The sequence below is a fragment of the Syngnathus typhle genome, linkage group LG1 (assembly GCF_033458585.1).
Source record: "Syngnathus typhle isolate RoL2023-S1 ecotype Sweden linkage group LG1, RoL_Styp_1.0, whole genome shotgun sequence".
Classification (NCBI taxonomy): domain Eukaryota; kingdom Metazoa; phylum Chordata; class Actinopteri; order Syngnathiformes; family Syngnathidae; genus Syngnathus; species Syngnathus typhle.
Window position 1 is genome coordinate 6,443,682 of NC_083738.1, and position 20,922 is coordinate 6,464,603.

Sequence of the window (20,922 nt, forward strand, 5' to 3'; positions counted from 1 at the left end):
TTGGTCACAATTATTAATCAATGCATGTTCTACAATTGATGATCACTTAATAGTCAAATAATCATTTCCCCTTGAAAATGTATTTGATTTATTCCTGTTCAGCCAACATTTGTTCAATCGACTTTTACCAGCTGTACTGATATTTAGATGTAATTGTTAAGTGACTGATGTTGATTAAAAAACATAAATACACAAAACAAAAGAAAATGTTATGCTAAATAATGAGAAAAATTAAGCAAACTTTTCACAACTATCTAATGACTGCATTCTTCTTTAGTTCTTGCCATAACTTGTACGAGCCTTTAATAGCCCTGTTGAAGGCCACAGAATTGAAAGTGAGCAAAATATAACTAGTAATTTAGGAAACACTCTTGTCTCATTGTCTTTCCTCTTTTCAATTTCACGTTCCTTGAACATTCCCGTTGAATTCTGAGATATTTGTGTTCCAACCTTCCACTGGAGCTGATGTCAGCTTCATTGTGATTTCCCCCCATTGTGCGCCAACGCATTCTCAGTACTCATGCTGCTTCTTTGTATTCAAACAGAATCCCCAGTATTTAAAAGAAATCTGTCATCTCCGGAGGTAATGGCAGCTGGGATGTGGAGGTCTGAGCTTGTGATGTGTTGGGCGGGCAATTAGAAAACAATGTGTTCGGGGACGCAGAGTGAGCGCGCCATGATGGCAGCTGTCATGTTTTTGGTAGCAAAGACAGCAGTGAAGTTGTTCCTTTGTCACTGACTGCACATCTCGGGAGCCTTCACATACTCTAATACACAGCAAATTCTACAAGTATATGTATTAAACAGTGTGACACATTGCTGCTGCTTTCGCCGCATAGTGCTGTTCTAACCCACAAAATGCCTTCTCTTGTGGCGCCGTATCAGAGCCGTGCCGTGTCGCCAGATATGAACCAGTTGAGGATTGTATATACATCCCACACACGAATTAGGTGTTACACACATGCAATATAATTTCTCGGCGTGAATTAAACTTCGGTGACTAATAGTGAGCCAGCCCGTAAGCAATACCACATTGTTGTTTGTAAATGCTGAGAGACTGCAACAAAACAAATGCTGAATGCCAAACACAGTGTTTGAAAGACTCCCTCTGTGTGCTATTGCACGGCAGTTTTAAGATAGAACTTTATTGATCCAACAATGGGAACATTTTCTTGTTTCAGCAGCCCAGTATAGGAAATTATTTTGCTAGGTGCGCTGCAACTGTAACCTTGTAAAGCTTGTTGCTTCTTGTACTGTATATAGAGAGCAGTTAAATTTTGGAAACACCCTCTAATTATTATCCATCCATCCATTTTCTGTACCGCTTTGTCCCCACGGGGGTCGCCTACCCCAGCTGTCATCGGGCAGTAGGCGGGGAACACCCTGAACTGTTTGCCAGCCAATCGCAGGGCACACAGAGACCAACAACCATCCGCACTTGGACTCACACCTAGGGGCAATTTGGAGTGCTCAATTGGCCTACTGAGCATGTTTTTGGCATGTGGGAGGAAACCGGAATGCGCAAAGAAAACCCACGAGGACACAGGGTGAACATGCAAACTCCACGCGGGGCGGGCCGGGCCGGAGGTGGAATCGAACCCGCACCCTACTAACTGTGAGGCGGACGTGCTAACCAGTGCGCCATCGTTATATATTGATTCCATATATTAATATTATAGCTTGAAATTCTTGACCTTGTGATGTGTTTGAGATCATTTGAATTTGAATGTGTTTCTAAACCTTTGACTGGTACTGTAAATAGCGTGTAGCTCACCCTAATAGGGACAAATGTAAGAAAATGGATACACCGATGGGAACAACTTCCGGAAATCTGTTAAATATGTTGGATGGAAAACGTTTGATAAAAAATATGTATTTTGAGTTTTGAGAAGGTTGTTATACATATAATACCTATATTTGAAAAACCAAGCGTCACCGTAATTACCTTTGTCTACTCTACTCCACGCTCTTTTCTGAGCACATCTACTCTAGAAAGTGTGGATGCCACATTTTTCTCTAATGCAGGGGCGTCAAACTCTTTTTTTTGTCATGGGCCGCATAGCTATGGTGTCCCTCGGATGACTGTGAAGCCATATATATATACTGTAAATGTATGATCCCCTAACATACAGAACTAATTTATGGGTAACTAATATTGAAATCAGAAGGCCGCCGCGGGTGTCTCATGGTTCGACCGGCCGTTCGGGAAAATCCAGACATTGTAGATTGGAATTTCACGTTAAAATACTTAACACTTTTAAGATACAATGTTCCTGTATTCCACATGATATGTACGGATAAATTGAATACAGTAAGGAACATTCCAGGACACAGTGGTGTAGAGTCATTGTCAGTTAATGTGACAGTGATACTAACTGACAGATACAGATTCTTCAACATAGCAGGCCAGGGGTAGCTACGAGATTTCTCTCATTCCAATTTCCAAATGAATTAGCATGCCGCTTGTGTTGCCTCTCTTCCTGAGCCCCACATTCACCCCCATCACTTCAGGTGTCAAGCAAATTGAAACTGTGAGCGAAATTTTGCCCCCGCACTTACTGACAGAGATGCAGATGGGGAGATAATTGCAAAAGGAGGATTGTTAAGGAGATAATTGGTATTTCCACACGGCGTGATGGGAGATGGTCTCGGCATGGGGTTCTAACCTGCTGGCCGGGTAAGTATTTCTTCAGCAGGTGGCAGGGCTGGGCTGCACACCACGGGAAAAGAGTGAGGAGGAGAGACAATAGCCGAGCAGGGGCGGGTTAGAGAAGAAGGGAGAGAAACACCCGATGCCGAGGCGAGTGTTCTTGCACCCTCGATTACCTGTCTAATGAGGCGATGCGGCGCCGTTGTTTTATTACTTAGAGGAAATGGGAGAAGTCTAGATTTCACCCAGCAATCCCCTTTTCCCACTGCGAGGCCGACATTTGTTTTCTCTGCGGGCTGCAGTCTCGCACATTATCTCCCCTCGCAAGCAATAATACATCAGTTCTGTCCCTCTCCTACCCACCAGCGTCTCACTTCTACTATCGACGTCTCAAGTACTGAGACATTCCTGCGCATTAACTTCCCATCAGCCCTGTTGATACGATGCAATCACACAATCATATCAAGCTGCAAAATTTGGTTGTAATTGATGCTTTCCCAGTATTTTTATATTTTCTTTTATGCGTTCCACCTTACTTTATGTATCTCCATCTTTTGGTCTCCTTTCCCTTTTCCTGCCCACATTTTTGTGATGTGCACGCACACACAGAGAGATCAGGAACAGCAGTGTCATAAACACCGCTTCATTGCTCTTGCATAAGGTGCAAATCTCCCTGGAGCCAGAGGAGCCAAAGCAGTTTATACAGGCGAATAGCAAGCACACCTCCCTCGAGCACAACACTCCAGGGGGCATCTCAAGAGAGTTGGGCAAGGACCAACTCATCAAACTCTTTGGGGGCACAAAAAAAAATCATGATTGGAGTGAAGTTTTTGCCTATGCACAGAGGTGCCATGAATCATTTTCTCAAAAGGACATCCAACCTCACTATGGCACCCAGTCACTGATGAAGACATAACCCTAACCCTATTCATGCAGAACCACGCTGGTGCCGTGTCCCTGTCTCTTGGGTCCCGGTTGTGTGCACACAGGGAGATTGATTGCACCGTGTGAGTCACGCCGGGTTGGAGGGCTCCCTCCCACTCCCTCCCACCCTCAGCCACCCATTACCTGAGGGTTTCTTCACAAGCTGCGTGTGTGAGAGGCCCTGTAAATAAGTTATTGACTTCCTTTGTTAGGCCGCTCATTAATGTATCTTATTATTCGCCACAAGATGGATGGGACCAGAGGCGGTACAACATGCTCTGTTTTGATTACACACATCATTTGACAGTTATCTGCCATGGGTGGCTGAGCGGAGCGCCATTGCGTACGTCTTCCGGTGTCTGGTGTCATATATGTTTATCTCCCCTCAAAGTGCGATGTGGTTGATTGAGTGACCCTTCACCCTTGTGGAGGAAGGAGACAGTGTGTATTACTCACTGATGTGACAGGAGATGCCCTTCCCTTGTCATTGTCTCCCCTTTAACCCTAAAAAAAAAATGAAAACAATATAGCATCGATGTGGCTTCTTCCAGCAATGGACAGATTTTTTAGTTAGGGCACAAATTTATATATGTTGATGATTTTGCACTACCAAAAGTAGTTCATATGAACATGAGCTCTGCCTTTTACAGGAATCCACTTTAAAACAATCTATAATTAATGCAATAACATATTCCACAATGAAATTCAGCAGTGGAAATGTGATTGCTGTAAGCAGTAATGTGAGAGAGGGTGACATTACATGTTTTCCTTCTCAGGTTACTTAGATTTTGTAACTTTTCTGGACTAAAAAGGAAAAATAAGATTGGCCATCTTCAGGCTTGAAAAGGAAGGCTGTGGCGTTGAGGCTGAAAGAATACTAAATCTCTACAGTTCAGTATGACTGTAGTAATGTAGATTTAATGTGTAAGAAGGTTTGCCTTGAATTTAATATACTCATCCTTCTGTGGGCCTTTCTCCATTTTGTCTTGTTTCATTTATTTCACTACACAAAATGCATAGAGAGCAGTGCTGTTGAGCATTCACATCACATGCCCTATTTTGTAGAGTCACCTGGCATGTCAGTCTTCTGTCAAAAGGCCCTGTTAAAAAAAAAAAAATTTGGATGACTGGATCGGAACCTTCCAATCAGTATTTCCTTTCTCCGGATGAACCTGACTTGCTTTGACTTTGAAATTCCCTCGGCTCTTCTGACATTAATGGTGCACATGATAATGGCAGGCAAGTCCTAGGGGAAGAAAATGGTCGCATACATGTTTGAGAAGGCACACTGTAAAACATGTTTGCTGTTTTATGAACATATAGATTGCATGTGCACATGTTTTCACTAAGAATGTATCTGAACATAAATGATCCCTCTCAACTTTACCTAATTTGGTCTAGCTTTATTTAAATGTATTGGTTTCAACAGAAAATACCTTTCAGAGGTATAAGATATTTACCTTTTTTACCTTTTAACTTGAGCATTTTATTTTTTTATTCTAATCCAAGAAGACATAATTTTATTCAGCTAGAGTTAGTTAAAAAAACAAAATTTTCAACATTTTAAGACAATCATTTTAACCTTTTACTTTTGTTGTCAGCAGATAATGTTGCTTATTTATGTTAACTGTAGTTCACTTGCAGGTCCAACATTAGCTTCGGTCTGACTAAACTTGCTGCCTGACCAATGTAACGTATCTCAGTTAACACTAATTCAACGTCACACACGATTACAACTGTAGTTCAATAAGTGGCTACTATCACTACAAGCTAGTAGTAGTAGTTAGCCAACATCAGTTAACGTTATTGTTGGAGCATTATAGCCATTGGTTTAATATTACGTTGTAAAAACCACCACCACACTTAAACATTAAAACGCAATCAGCACTTGTTTGTTTAGTGCAGGGGTGTCAAACTCTTTTTTTTTTGCGGGCCGCATTGTAGTCATAGCTTCTTTCGGAGGGCCATTATGACTGGCAACCCAAATAAATGTATGGGCACCTCATATTATATAAAGTAAAAGCTACAAAAGAAACAGACAAATAACTCATTTTCAAATCAGACGAGTAAAAACTGGTCAAAAACTCAGGGTGTTTTCTGCCCTTAGCCCAGTGTGCAGCACCCTTCGTGACCCTGAGCAGGATAAGCTGTGTTGAAAATGGTTGGATGGATATATCATAAAAAGTGACACAATGGCTGAAACAGAACAGTTGCATTCCTATTCATTTCATTGGGAAAATCCATGTTTCGAGTTACAAATAGGGACACGGAACGAATGAAGTAACCTGAGGTACCACAACATTTTACAGTGTTTGACCTCTTTTTCCAACTGTGTGATATGACACGAATGGCTATTAAGAATTTTAAATTAAGAATATTAAACACATTACTTCACACATGAGAGGCATGTTTGCAAGTGATTTACATGGTTACCTCAAAATTCTTACTTATTTCTTAATCAGAGGTCAATTTGGAACAGGGTGGCTTTCGGGACAGCACGTCAACAGCACGGCTGCCATATTTGTGGATTATGTTGACGCACACTTTTTTGGGAGGTGTCATTACAAGGTTTTGTTTTAATTTCATGTTAGACTGGAAATGAATAGCTTATTTTTAGGCTACTTTTAATGAAGATCATTTCATTTAACTACTCAATATTCACATTTTTATTAATAAAATCAATAGCTCCTAGCAACTATCGTCCATCATGTTTTAAATCAGATGCACTTGGGCTGTCAGTAACATGCCCTCCTTGTGCAGCCGACACAGACACTTCTGTCATTTGATATTTGGCTCATGCTAAGGAGAGGGACAGCTGCATGCCACAGGCAAGACTGAATAGGCAAGAACGTAAATGTGCGAGTTGTTTTTGACACACCCTCCCGTTGTGTCCCTCTAGGATTTAACATTTTCTTTCATGTGGCTTTGGAACTCTCTGGCCTCAGCTGTTGCAAATCCATGTGCTCTACCCCCGTTGGACATGCCGGAAGGTGCTAGAAGTGTAAAGTCTTCATAAAGCTTCACTGCATCTATATGCAGAAGGCTGATGTTTCTGGGGGATGTTTCTTTGAAATGTCAATGAAAATGTGATGCAGCGGAATTTCGAGTCAAATCCTGCATTATTTTGGATATTCTCTCTGGATTTTGTGAAGCCAAGTCACTTTGGCAATTTCACTAATTCTAGCAGAGGAATCCTAATTATGACAAAACACTCAATTTCCACTCCAGCTTTTAAAGTTATTTTTCAGGTTTAATTGCTGCCAGAGAACCTCAGTGCTGCCATGACAGCTAACCGATTAGAAAACATGTTGCTGGGGCACTTTTTGGATTTCCAGACCTCTTTTGTTTTTACATTTGAAGAACATGACTGTGCTTCTCCTGAGCAAGTCATACAAAGATGTAGCAACGTAGCGATGTTTAGGTAGCGGTTTCCTCAACCTGAATAATCCAGGTTTGGTTGTCTCTCTCCCGTCACCGTGTCGAACTGTCCCTGAGCAAGATCTTGAAACTCAAGTTACGATTAATGCTGCCATCAGTAACTACATTCGGGTTATGTGTTACATTGCATTCAGTTTTCCTCTTCAAAAAAATCCCAATTTGACTCTTACGGCCTTGAGTTTGAGGCCACTTCACTCCTATGATTTCCAAGGCACAAATCTCTTATCACTCACAATTTGAAGTTTTGCCTTCCCATTTAATGCCACTTTCGTTGCATATACTCCCCAGTTATTTTTCGGAATGATTCGAGCTTCAGGGTGTTTAAAATTGGAGTTGCTACAATATGTTTTGTGGAATACTCACATCAGATTAGACAACTTCATGCTTCTTACCATCCAGGAGTGGGTGGTCCGTAGCAAACGGCTCCAGCTTTCTCTCGCTGTCTATTTATAGGTGGAAAATAGTTAAAACACACGCTGTAGTGAGGAAAAATGAATCATGTTTCAGGTATTATGCTAATAGGCTGTATTGCAAAGTAACGGCGGCAAACAGGCAGAACATTAAGGCTACCGCAAAAATTGGATCTGGAATGTTATAAGTGCAAATGTATAGAAGTAAAATACATCAGGATGTGCATTTAAAAGCCAGAACATGTGCAAGCCATGAAGAAAGGAATCAGTGTGGCGAGGTGCAAAATGTCTATTTCAGGGCTTGCTTTAAGTAGGGTGAGTCACCAGGCTTTTGCGATACTCGAGGCTGCGTGTGTGTGTGTGTGTGTGTGTGTGTGTGTGTGTGTGTGCGCGCGCGCGCGTGTGTGTATACATGTATTCTCACATGTAGATCCCCTCACCCATGCCTTCGCCCTCTGTCTTCGTCATAGGCAAGAACACGCATTTGCCTGCCTGGTGGGTGCAGGTCTGTGACAGGTTAGGCATTTTGGATACAGGCCATCCTCGCTGCCTTTTCTCCGGCTTCTGGTGGTGAGCTGGCCCTGGTGCAGGGGACAGGCAGCAATATCAATCTGTTCCGGTAAATACTGAGATAAGGGCCACCTATTTTCACAGCAGAACTGGCCCAGACCAAAAACCGCACATGTGAATCTAGCGCGCTACTAATGACGAGACTGCAAATATATATGCGCTACTAGATATTAAGGTGGGAATGAAGTTAGCTTGACGGACAGAAAGTGAGTGAAAGAGAGGTAGAGAAAGTGAGGGATGAAAGCAAATGATAGATGGAAGCCGCCTACTGCTGCCAGTGAAATGTCAGTGGAACCCTGGGGATACATTGATTAACCTCTCTACACCTAATCTGCCTTCAGCTCCTGCAGCTTTCACTGACGGTAAACAGACAGGCTGTTCGAAAACAAATGGTTAGGGTTCCGCTTCCCCAACTGGAGCAACTGCTTTGGATGAATCCAAATATTTTTAGTTTTACTCAAAATAGCTTTTGGTTGTGGCAAAAAGTTCAGTTGCGCGCGGTGAACATGGTCTACCTATTTTCTTGCATTTGTCATTGGATTTAACAGACTGTATCACACAGGTCCTCCGTTTCATCCTCCTGTTTGTGTTTTCTTTTTTGTGTTGTTGTTTACAGATTATCTAACTGTATCGGCAACCACATGCACTTTCCAAGACTCAGTAATGGTGTGTCTATATGACATACACATTTGCCAACTGTATTATACCTTACATTATTTAGTATATTGTATACATTTTAATTGTTTTGAAATATATTTTTTTCTCTTCAAAGGTTTATTCATGCATGTTTTCTTTTCTCCTCTTGCAGTCTGCTCGCAGTTCTCCAAAGGTGTGTACGCCATCATCGGCTTGTATGACAGGAAGACAGTCAACATGCTCATGTCCTTCTGCGGAGCCCTCCATGTCTGCTTTGTTACTCCGTCATTCCCGATTGAGACGGCCAACCAATTTGTCATTCAGCTGAGGCCTGAGGTGCAGGACGCTCTTGTAGGTGTGATCGAATACTATGGATGGAACAAGTTTGTCTACATGTACAGTTCAGACTCCGGTAGGTACTGACTGTGTCTGTCAGTCTGTCTGTCTGTCTGTCAGCCTGTCAGCGTGTCCGTCTGTCAGCGTGTCTGTCTGTCTGTCTATAGATCAAATATGAGTATCTTTGGTAGTTCTCAAAGACATCCTGTGTAAAATGAAAGACGTTTAGTATTTCTACAGGTGCATTGTCCCAGTCTCAAGTGCTTTTTCCTGTTGGAAGTGGGTTGCACTGGACCCATTTAATGATTACGAGAGGCTGTGTATGTTTGTGAGTGGCTGGCGAATAAGCCACTGAGCAAAACGCCACCACCCCTGCCCCCAACACCACCTGTGGCCCAAAATGCACTGGGAATGGTTCCAGCTTACCCACAACACAAATAACACCAGTGGTGTTGAAAGAGGAAGGGTAAATATGGTAAATATGTGTCAGTGTTTTGGTAATAATTGTGAAGACTAACATAAATTCATTGCCCAAATGCGGTAGACAATCAGAGATTTTGAATTTTGTAGGCATCTACAACTTTAATTGTGGTGTGTCGCGTTTTTTTTTAAAGCACCCTTATAGACTGAGGCCACATTCGTCAACTTAGCCTCCATCGTCATGGAGACAGCTATGTATGTGGTGGGTGAATGAGTAAATGCCAGGCCATTCACTTCTGTGTAATTGTCTTTGTACAGTACTGGCCTACAACACTGAAAAGAAAACTGCACAGGCACTGACTGGCAGATAAATCACACAATACAAGCAAAGATTCGGCTTTTCATTGTGTTCACCTCAGCGAGAATTTCTGGTGCTTGAAAATACACAGACAGTACTAGAAAATCCATCTTCATGTTTGCTTATCTTCTGTCCTACAATACAACCATCTCTATCCTTCCCATGTTTTCAGGCCTTCTCCCACATCTTTTGGTGCAATGTGGGGGTTCTGTGTGACCAAAACACAGGTCAAAGACACAGGTCCACGGCATCAGAGGGTTGACAGTTAGCCAGGAAGCTTTGGTGGTTGAAGACGCAGCCCACAGTGTGTTAATGCACTATTTTCTACATATGAGGCTATTTCCCCTTTTTAATTTTTTTCATATCTCAGGTGTCTCCTATGTTCATTAATTATATTACACATAACATCATTCTATTTTATGCTCTGTTTAATGCAAGTGAGCAACTGGGCACCGCACACCACATCCTGCTTGGCCAATGTTAAAAGTTAAAGTCCCAACGATCATCACACACACATCTGGGTGTGGTGAAATTTGTCCTCTGCCTTTAACAAAATTATAACTGCTTATGAAAATTGCACCTTTACACATTAAAAAATCCTATCATTTATTTTGTGCATCAATATCATAAGGCAGGTCCTTGTTTGGAGTCCAAATTTAAGATAAGAGGGAAGCATAATATTATTGCCAGTGATGTCTAATGATTCAAGGATTACTTTTCCCACCCAATCCATAAAGTTTATGAAACTGTAGATTTGTTTACAATATTATCAGGTCAAATCCTCTTGACCCTCTTCCCTCCACCGTGAAGTAAAAAAGAATGTCTCTAACTTTTGGACCACTGTTGTGATGTTTGGTACCCTCTTTATAACGATAGTTGAAAGAAGGGTCGTAACAGTCATTAAATACAACAAAAAGGCTCACTTTAGCAATACTGCAGACACAAGTTGGGAAGATTGTTGTAGATGCCCTATAATTCCTTCATCCTCCACTCACTATGTGTTCATGTTTGTGCTCTGTATGACTACTGGGCCACCCCCGTGTGATTGAGTGCTAGAACTCAGTAGGTGAAAACCTTACCACACGTTGTCTGTTGCTTGGAAACAGCATTGCAGTCATCTTAACCTGCAAGGTTATTTTAAGACTTTAAGATGATAGCTTTGTGAAACTGGTTTGTGTTTGTATTTTGTGACCTTTAATTTGCTTTTTTATGTCCATCCATTCATTTTCTGTACCACTTTGTCCCCACGGGGGGACACCCTGAACCGGTTGCCAGCCAATCGCAGGGCACACAGAGACGAACAACCATCCGCACTCGCACTCACACCTAGGGGCAATTTGGAGTGCTCAATTGGCCTACCAAGCATGTTTTTGGGATGTGAGGGGAAACCGGAGTGCCCGGAGAAAACCCACGCAGGCTCGGTGGAGAACATGCAAACTCCACACAGGGAGGGCCAGAGGTGGAATCGAACCCGCACCCTTCTGACTGTGAGGCGGACGTGCTAACCAGTACACCACCGAGCCGCCAGCTTTGTCACTGTTGTTAATTTTTGTTTGTTTGTGTTGTCCTCAGGACAGAAAATCCAAGTGGCATTAAAAGGCACCGGTTTTGAAATACTGCCAAAAACTATACCTTATTTTCTTTGACAAAAGTTAAGATTTAGGAAAACACATTGGACAGGCTATTAAACCATCATAAAAATATAAATTTCTATCAATGAAATGGTTTCTTGAAGGTTTATGTCCTCTATTCTCAATTGTCTGGCGCCCAAGGCTGCTAGCGGGGCCTAGATTCCATTAAGATATTATTCTCATTTAGGAGACCTTAAAAGGACCATTTTACTTGGGCGTGTTCTACGAGGCCCCCTGTCAGCCTCTTTCTAATTCATTGGGGTGCATCAGCTACTTGTCATCATCGAAAATAAGATGTTCACTGAAAGAAATGTGACCCAAAATGTATGAAGGGGAAAATACAATTACAACCAAAAAGGGAAAAAACTCTTGGACTCTGCAATAGACCAAATATTTTAAAAGACATTAATGTGAATAGGGTTTTATTCACATTAATGTCTTTTAAAATATTTTATTTATTTATTTATTTTATTTATTTGATTTATGTATTTTCCGTTTGCATGATCTGACCTGATAAATGTCAGTGATGATGCAGATATAATGAATGACAAGCTGTATTAATAAAACATAAAAAGCAGTTATGAAAATTAACTTGTACTGTTGCAAGAGAAAAAAGTAACCACTGCTTTTTTCTAGAAACATTTTAGTGTATATTCTAATTATTTCGGAATGAGTTTGTTGTAAAATGTGCGATTTATGATGACTCAAAGACTTAATTGAAGAACAAATTAAAAAAAACTTATGTAGCAAATATATTTTACAATATATTTCATATATAATAGGAGCTATATGATATATTCTTATAATTACACTATCATATATATATATATATATATATATATATATATATATATATATATATATATATATATATATATATATATATATATATATACATACGTATATATTAAGCTGATTTCAAAAGCAGGAGAAAGTAGCCTAAATTACATAAACGTAAACTAAAGAAAATAAACGAAGAAAGGGAGTGGGGGCACATTAGTTGTGTTTTCCTTGGGTCCCAAGTGACGAGTTACGATCCTTCGCTGAGCCACAGACAGGTTCTCACACGAGCGGGGCTTTCTTCCAAATGGGTTTGTGGGGACCTACTGGCACTGCTACGCTCCCTGCTTCCCGAGTCCTGCCGGAGGGTGCGGAAGGGAAAACTAAAGCCCTCAGTTGCGCCGAGTTAACATGTTAGTGTTCAATGATTTCTGTCCCATTTGGCTGCTCTTTGTTTTGCCACATAAATGTTATCCCCTTCTTGGTTTTGCATTTCAAAGGTTTTTCAGTAGGCACAAAACTTTGACTCACAAACTGTGATGTGAAACCACTTGTTTCGAGACCTAGTTTTAACATTTGTATGACAGTAAACAATTGATTCAAATCTAAATCACATGGCAGCTGTCCTTGGTGCTGAAACTTCACTGCGACTATGGGGGGCACAATACCGTTTTTTTCCGTGTATAATGCGCCCCCATGTATAATACGCACGCTAAAAATGGCATGTTGATGCTGTAAAAAAGCCTGTACCCATGTATAATACGCACCCAATTTTCTTTTATTTATTTATATATTTTTTTTTTAAGTCCCAATGATCGTCACACACGCAGGGAGGCAATGGGTCCCATTTTTATAGTCTTTGGTATGGTCTTAACTAGGCTGGATGTATATTTTTTTTTTGGCGTTGATTTCTCCGACTGCCCGTAAAGGCACCACCATGATCAGTGCGGAAATGTGAAAAAGGCGTGCGGACATGTGAAAAAGGCGGCTCTGTATGGGAGAAACATTGAAGAGGAATAAAAACACCCTTGGAAACCAAAACTTGCCCCTCGTCGTGACTCGGAGCCGCAACAAATGTTTCGGATTTGTGTAGGGTACATTGTGACAGCAAACGAGCAGGTGATTGAGGAAGCGTCTGATACGAGAGCATTGCGTTCGTATGGAGCGTGTTTGAAGTGAACAGCAGAGACGAAAGGAAGAAGGCAAAGTGTTGTGAAATAAAATATTACCTGTAATACGCATTTTGTTATTTGCTGATTGAAACTGCTAATTAAACTGGGAATTGAAACTAATAGGAAGAAAACTGAACTCTCGCTCTTTATATAGCTGACGTGTCTTGCGCATCCGTTCTGCGCATCGGATCCATAGTGCGCATGCGCAGTGACACCGCCTCGGTATGACGTCCGGTCCGCGATGGACATTAAAAACCAAACAATATTTGACAATAACACACCATCAAGGATTGCACCACCGCATCAAACGATGTGTCGTCAATTATAAATTTTACTGACTAAGTGTGTTGGGCAGGATGGCTGAATGCGATGCGCGATTGACAACAAACAAGAAGAAAGGTGATTTCAAGTTTTATTTCGAGGGAGATTTGTCATGTCTCGTCCCCAGTTTTGCTATGTGTCTACGTTGCCATAGTTTCTGTTCGCGTCGCCCCTCCCTTCCTGTGTCACCTCAATCAATGTAACGTGTTTTGTATTTAAGTCCTGTCTGCCCCTCGCTCACTGTCGGATCATTACATGTGTTACTGTCATAATGTCTGTTTGGTTTCTGTTCCTGTCTTTGGTAATGTCACCCAGTCTTTTTGTTCCACGTCTTTGTCGGTCAGTCCTGTTGTGGGTTTTGTTGTACCATGATTTTCTTAAAAAATAAAAAATAAATAAAAATTGTACCCATGTATAATGCGCACCCCAGATTTTAGCACAATAAATGAGTTAAATTTCGTGCATTATACACGGAAAAAAACGGTATTTCTCTGGCTAGACGCTCTTGATTTTTCCTTCAAGCCTTGATTTACAACCTCCTACATGATTTTTGGACACATCAGTTTCAGTGCTGAATATGATCATTTAGGAAAAAGCCCCGTTAGGGTTCTCACTCTTTTGGTGTGCAAAATCGCCCCACTGAAACGCATCCCTTCTCGTCTGTGGATTTCACCTCTGGCTGTTCTATTTATTCACTCATATAGTGGTTATTTATGGAGGTTAAACGTCATCCAGCCTTTTGTTTCTTAAAGACTTGGCGTCAAATAAGCAGCATAGATTGCCTGCAGAGCAGTTGGTGTGCATTCAAAAATAGCCAAGGCATCATTTTCCAGAGGTGGTGACTGCATTTTTCATTTTTTCTTTGACAAAGAACGTTGTTGTCGTTGCCATTTTTACGTTTGCTAAAACTGTATTGAATTTCTAAAAAGACAAATATGCGTAGGGGTATGCAAAAACCTTGTCTATAGCACCCCCCAAAACCATTTCTATATTTCAAAATATGTCTTTTTTACTTTTGGTAACAGCTTCCAGTCTCTTGCTACAGTAAAATAATTACATTTGTCCCCTGGAATTTTTGTGGCTTCCAGTTTGAGTGGCTGACTTCCCAGAGAAAAGGAGCAAAAAGCTGTGAGTCCGAGCGTAGTGTGTTTTCTAATCCTCGTTTTATTCCTCTTTTAAAAAGAGTCCTTCTCTCACTGGCTCCACTCGCACTCGCTCCATCTAGTTCCATTGTCCAGGCAACAGTGGATTGTGGCAGCGTCACTTGTAATTGTTACTTGGAGGATGTAAACTGGGTTGTGACGGTGTCTTTGCCCGTGATGCATGGGCTGAGTGTTGGTGTAGAAGTGGTCATTATTTAGGCCAGCACACTTGGAAGTGCCAGTGTGCTGAATGGACTCAACCACTCATTACACTTTATCACTGGACCTTCAGGGGAGGTTCTGATAAATGGGATCGCTTCCTTGCCTTTGTTTCTGTCCTATAACGGTACTACGGGTGGGTTAAGGCATAGGAATTTACCGTATTTTCCGCACTATTAGGCCCACCGGATTATAAGGCGCACCTTCAATGAACGGCCCATTTTAAAACTTTGTCCATATATAAGGCGCATCGGATTATAAGGCGCATAAAATAGAAGCTATACTGCAACAAACTGAAGTTGACTAGGGTTGCGGTATGCATCCACTAGCCAATAACCAGCGAGCCCTCTGTAAACAATCGGGTTTCTCAAACGATCTCCGATAAAATGATCGGAACTGACTAAAGTTCGATCTAACACATTGGTCAAAGTCAAAAGTCAAAGTCTGCTTTATTGTCAACGTCTTCACATGCCGAGACACACAAAGAGATCGAAATTACGTTTTCTCTATCCCACGGTGACAAGACATATTACACAATAGACATACAAGTAAACGACGCAATATAAAAAACAAGAAGGCACAAACAATAAATAATAAGAGTAATAATAAATAATAAATAAACAGATAACACAACAAATAAGAGCCAGTGTGCATACAGACAGTAAAAGTACAGGACGCTACGCAGAACGGGGAAGCGAGTTCAGGATCCTAACAGCCTGGAGTATGAAGCTGTTTGAGAGTCTGTTTGAGGTACTGCTTACCTATGTTTCCCTTCCATATCGATCCGTAGATTTACTCGAAACATTAACGGAGCAGCCTATTTTGAAATGCAGCTATTCGGTGACGCCCCCTGACTACAGTTGCCGTAATGTTGGGGAGCGATGCGACCTTGTAATTTACTAGTCGTACTAAAACGTACTGAAACATTTTGGCAGAGCACTGTGTACAACAGTGCTTCTCAATTATTTTCTGTTACGCCCCCCCCCTAGCAAGAAGAAAACTATTCGCGCCCCCCCTCCCCACCGTGACTATCCTAACTTGTCTTGTAAGTCGTAAAATGTTGCACTGTCGCAAACCTGAGAGAAGTAACAATGAGAGCGCCACTGCCCCCTGCTGTAGTAAACGCGCAATTACACTTTATTCTAGTAGTGCCAAAAAAAAAGCCTGTTCCCCTGGGTCACACGCGCCCCCCCAGGAATAGCACCGCGCCCCCCAAGGGGGGCGCGCCCCACTATTTGAGAAGCACTGGTGTACAACCAGTATGGATCAACAAATTCATCAATTGATCCATATATAAGGCGCTCTGCATTATAAGGCGCACTGTGTTTTTTTTAGTAAAATGTAAGTTTTTAGGTGCGCCTAATAGTGCGGAAAATATAGTACTATTCAGTGTTCTGGCAATGATATGACTTCACAATAATTATGCAACATTCAATATAGTGGAGCAAAAAATCTGCAATTAACCACAATATTTTTGTAGCACAATCTGAGAATACATAATTTATCACAGTAAGCGACGATAAGAATCCATTTGACAGAAACACAAAAAGCAAAAATTAGACACAATACACAAATATTCAAATCTCAAGACTTTCGGGTCTGGCAAGCAATTTGCACATCCAGGACAATGACACAGCCAACATAATCTATAAATAATATACTGTATATTCATAGACGAGGCTGTCTTTAATCTGGTGATGAAGAAAAGGTGCCGGGGAAGAAATGTAACTGAGGTCCCAGCCCTTCTACTTGAATTTCTAAACGGCCTGTATGATATGCTTGTCCGACCTGATCATGGCATAGATAACCCACAGCGGGTCAACTATGTGATAATTTGGGACAATACTATAGTTATCTTACACAAGGGTGCCCAGATGCATGAGTAGTTTTAGGACCACCCACGGTTTTCTGTTCTTTCCCTTCCACCTTATTGTCCCTTCCTCAATCCCATTGAGGAGTTCTTGTCAGATTGGAGGTGGAAGATGTACAGAGCCAGGTCCCACTGCTTCAAGCCATAGAGGAGGCTTGTGGAGATGTCGGTTTTAAAGCCTGTCAGGGCCACTCTAGGTGGTTCTTCCACTGCTGTTTGGACTAGGAGGACATCCCCTGAATGTTTGATGTGACCCTCTGGGCAGACAGAAACCAAAAGCATGATGTCCTATGACTTATGGGGGCAGGGGGGGGCACTCAAAAATGAAATGTTTTGTCTGAAAATGTGTGTGATGTTTTCTGTTTGTCTGGGAGACAAGTGGGCATTGTCATAGATTCAGTGTTTTTCAGTTTTGTTTTCAGTGCTCTGTACATGCTTGGTAGTGTTCAGCCAAAAGCTTGGTTGTGTTTACTCAATGAACGCTATGTGCGTGTTATGTGAAACAATGGCCCTGTTTACCAAATGAAAATACAAGTTTTATTTTGTGAACCCGTAAAGAGATTTGTTGGCAAAGCTTTGTTTTGCAAAGGGATGCCAGGGTTTAGCCATTTGTGTGTGGTGTTAATGAGTTTGGTGTGTGCAGTTTTGAAAAACGTGTTTTAGCAACCGACAAATAACAAACTCATTATGTATCCACAGTAACAGTATGAAAGTATTTACAGCCAAGCATTTCGTATGGAAAAATAAAATCACAAACACTACTTCTGCCATCACTGTGTGTTGTACATACGTATATACGTTGAATGATTTAATGCTTGAGTGCTGAATAGACCACATGCATCAAGGATTGGCATTAAGGATATATCTGACAAATGATAAGTGACAAATGTTGATAATGACAGCTCAAAACCTGTGTAATGTCCCACGGCTCGTTTCTAGACATTAAATGGATCATCCCCCAAGGCCATTCTGATAACAGCTGTGTCTTTACATGACTCTTCTTCCAAATCACTCATTTTTTGTTTGGTCTCCCTACGTCTGTCCAGGGCTCTCTGTGCTCCAGAAGGTTTTGGACACAGCTGCAGAGAGGAACTGGCTGGTGACCTCAGTCAATGTGGAGACCATGACAGAGGCATCATTCTTGAAAGTGTTCCAAGATTTGGACAAGAGAAAGGAGGGGCAGATTATCATCGACTGTGAGACAGAGAGGCTCACTGGCATCCTTAAAAAGGTAAAGCGCTTTTCTCTTTCCAATACAATTACAATCCATTGTGCTTTAATGATCTTAAAACCTCAGATAAATAAAGTCCATCTGTTTAGTTGTTTTCTACTTTTGGACACGTGCGATTCATTTAGCGCAATTAGCTTCCTCAAAGGAGTCACAGGAAAAGTGGTTTTTGTTTACCTGGCTTTGCATGATTTAACAAGATCAAGGGAAGCAGTGATGCTCAACAGAAAATGATGAGCAGGAAATGACAGAATTTGTTTGGCTCTTGTTATGTGCAGTCTCCAAGCATCAATGACAAAAATGATACACAACACAGGTTACGCATTTAGAGCCAGCATCCTTCAAAGTTGCTCAAACAAAAATCATCCAGGAGTCTTAATTGACAGTTCAATAGAAAGACTTTCACACTCACTACCTTCAGAATAAAAATGGCTTGTCATCAAAATAAATGAACTGATTTGTTTAAAATATCCTCATATCTTGAAATAAATTAGCCAATTTGTCAGGACAAGGGTCTCTATTTTTATAATATGCTTAAGCGTGGCGCATCGTCTAACTACGCGGAGGCAGGTTCAACCTGATCTTGGCAACCGATAAGCACTGTCCGGCGGATTTACGAGAGGGAGGACCGTGCCGTTGTGAGAGTGGTCTTACCAGACTTCAAACCTGGCCAGTCAAAGTGTCCTCTTTAAATGTGGCACGCCAGTCGTATACTCAAGTATCATGTGCTTCCTGCTCATTTTTTGTGGCCTCCCGCAATGCTCCCATTTTTTGTTGTGCAGACCGAAATATAGAATACAATCTTCCAGGCAATTCTCTAAGACATTCCTTCTGTTGCACTGGCCAGTCCAGCTTGGCCCGTCAGCCAAATCGTGCTAATATGAAAATCAGGATCTGCCGGCATTTGCTTCATGGTGCAGGTGCGCTGTCAACGAACAGAGAGTTCAATATGTTAATTCAATTTCTTGAGCACCACTTTGATGTTTCAATGGCAAAATGAATGTATAAAAACAAAAGACAATCCTGTCATGTGTTGAAATTGACTGTCAAAAATATTCCGCCTGCCTGAACACTCACAAGTGCGCATTAACATGGTCAAATGTTACATTGTTGACTTCTTGTTTCTTTTTACAACCATGGGTAAGGGCATTTGCTGGCTCTGACTAGCTGTTTCTTCTTTTGTACACCTGCGTGGCTCCGCCAATGCTGTTTTGAAACTGCAGTGCACGACCCATGTCAGGATCCCACTCTGCTAATATCAGCAAGGCGAGCAGTGCTCTGTGTGTCTACTGAGAGAACATGACCCCCAAACAGCGGCTGACTAAAAAACGACGACGCTCTCAGCGACTGAATCAGTACATACCGGTATTTTGTCATTACGTGTGGGCTTTAATTACTTTAACTATGCCACAAAATGCAGACAAATAGTGAAACTACTAAATAACACACAGACACACAAACGTTTTCAGGATGGTACATATATGAGATGCAAAAACACACTTGTACTTGTAAACATATTTTTGCTACAACAACCCATTCACATCCATATCCACACCCACACATACAGTAGAGACTATTTTAGTTGGTCGTGAATGTTATTGATGGCCTGGTCAACAGTTAAAGTTATTGCATCAGTTCTCGTCTTTCAGAAGCCTGGACTGAGAAGTTTTCCACTTAGACAGTCACCATCAATCATCCACATCTGATCCTCGTCTCCATGGTGCCCCAGTTGTGCACCCACAGAGTTTCTGGCACCTGTATGCAGCAGTGCGCACAAATACACACCCGCCTGCCTCTTTCACCCTTTAAACTCCCGTGTTCGTCTCATTCATCTCTTACAGTACACAGATTCTCTTACGATAATGTCACTGGCAGTATACTATGGATGACTTTTCATAGCAGCTAAATGTTAATGTAGTCTCCTTGGAGAACATCCTTGGTGACAGAATTGTTACGAGAAAAATATTGGCCCTTTCTTTTGGGGGGCAGAGTCTGAATGCCATGAATTTGCATGGGTAATTAATGGGCACGCATGTCACAAACATTTGCATGTATGTGTGCGCGTGCGTGTGCATACATGCGTACGTGCGTTTGTGTGTGCATGTGTGTGTGTGTGTGTGTGTCTTCCTCTTACTTTTCCTTGCCCGAGGCTTGACTGTAGGGCCCGCCTTGTGCTGGGGTCACCATTAATAACAAATGCCACCTTCTGCCGTAACCTGCAGCGGTATTACGCACACGCACACACACGTGCACACACACATGCGTACGCACACTAAACATAAAACAAATGCTCACCCCCCTCAAGGGAATATGCTGAGAGAGCAAGAGGAGCAACAATGTGCTCACTAGTTCAACGTAGACACATGAATGAGCTGCTTATCGACTGTAAGAAATATTAATTGGATGGTGCACGACTTTAGACTAGAGCCGTCCGCTCAGGCCTAATTCGTGTGACTTCTCAGAATGCTTTGCTGACGCCAATGAGACTCAGTGGTTGAATCGTAAAACAGTCTCTATTTAGGCACGAGAGTTGCCTTGAGCGCCACAATGACGAGAGGGCAGCCTATTTAAACGTCAAAGTGGGGCCAAGAATACATGTATGAATAAATTGATGTCGGCACTATGCTCCACACCTCTTGATGTGTTACTTCATCTGGCCTGACCCTTGGGGTGGGGCTGACCGGTCAGCAGTAAAGGCGAGTGTCATTATGCTGTGCTGCCATGGCGATGAGAAATGAATGCTACACATTTTTTGTTTTGTTTGTTTGATCATCATGATGTTCCACTGATTGCTATGAATTATTTACGCATCAAATA

The 20,922-nt window shown here is 41.7% G+C and overlaps 1 protein-coding gene across 2 annotated transcripts in view; it reads left to right on the forward strand.

Annotated features, from left to right (window-relative positions):
- The window catches only part of gria1a (glutamate receptor, ionotropic, AMPA 1a), a 75,142-nt gene that overhangs the window by 7,667 nt on the left and 46,553 nt on the right, over window positions 1-20,922 (forward strand). For both annotated transcript variants that reach the window (XM_061285179.1, XM_061285189.1), the window contains exons 3-4: window positions 8,801-9,040; window positions 17,924-18,108. In XM_061285179.1, the coding sequence (XP_061141163.1) occupies window positions 8,801-9,040; window positions 17,924-18,108 (425 nt within the window). The remainder of the gene's footprint in view (window positions 1-8,800; window positions 9,041-17,923; window positions 18,109-20,922) is intronic.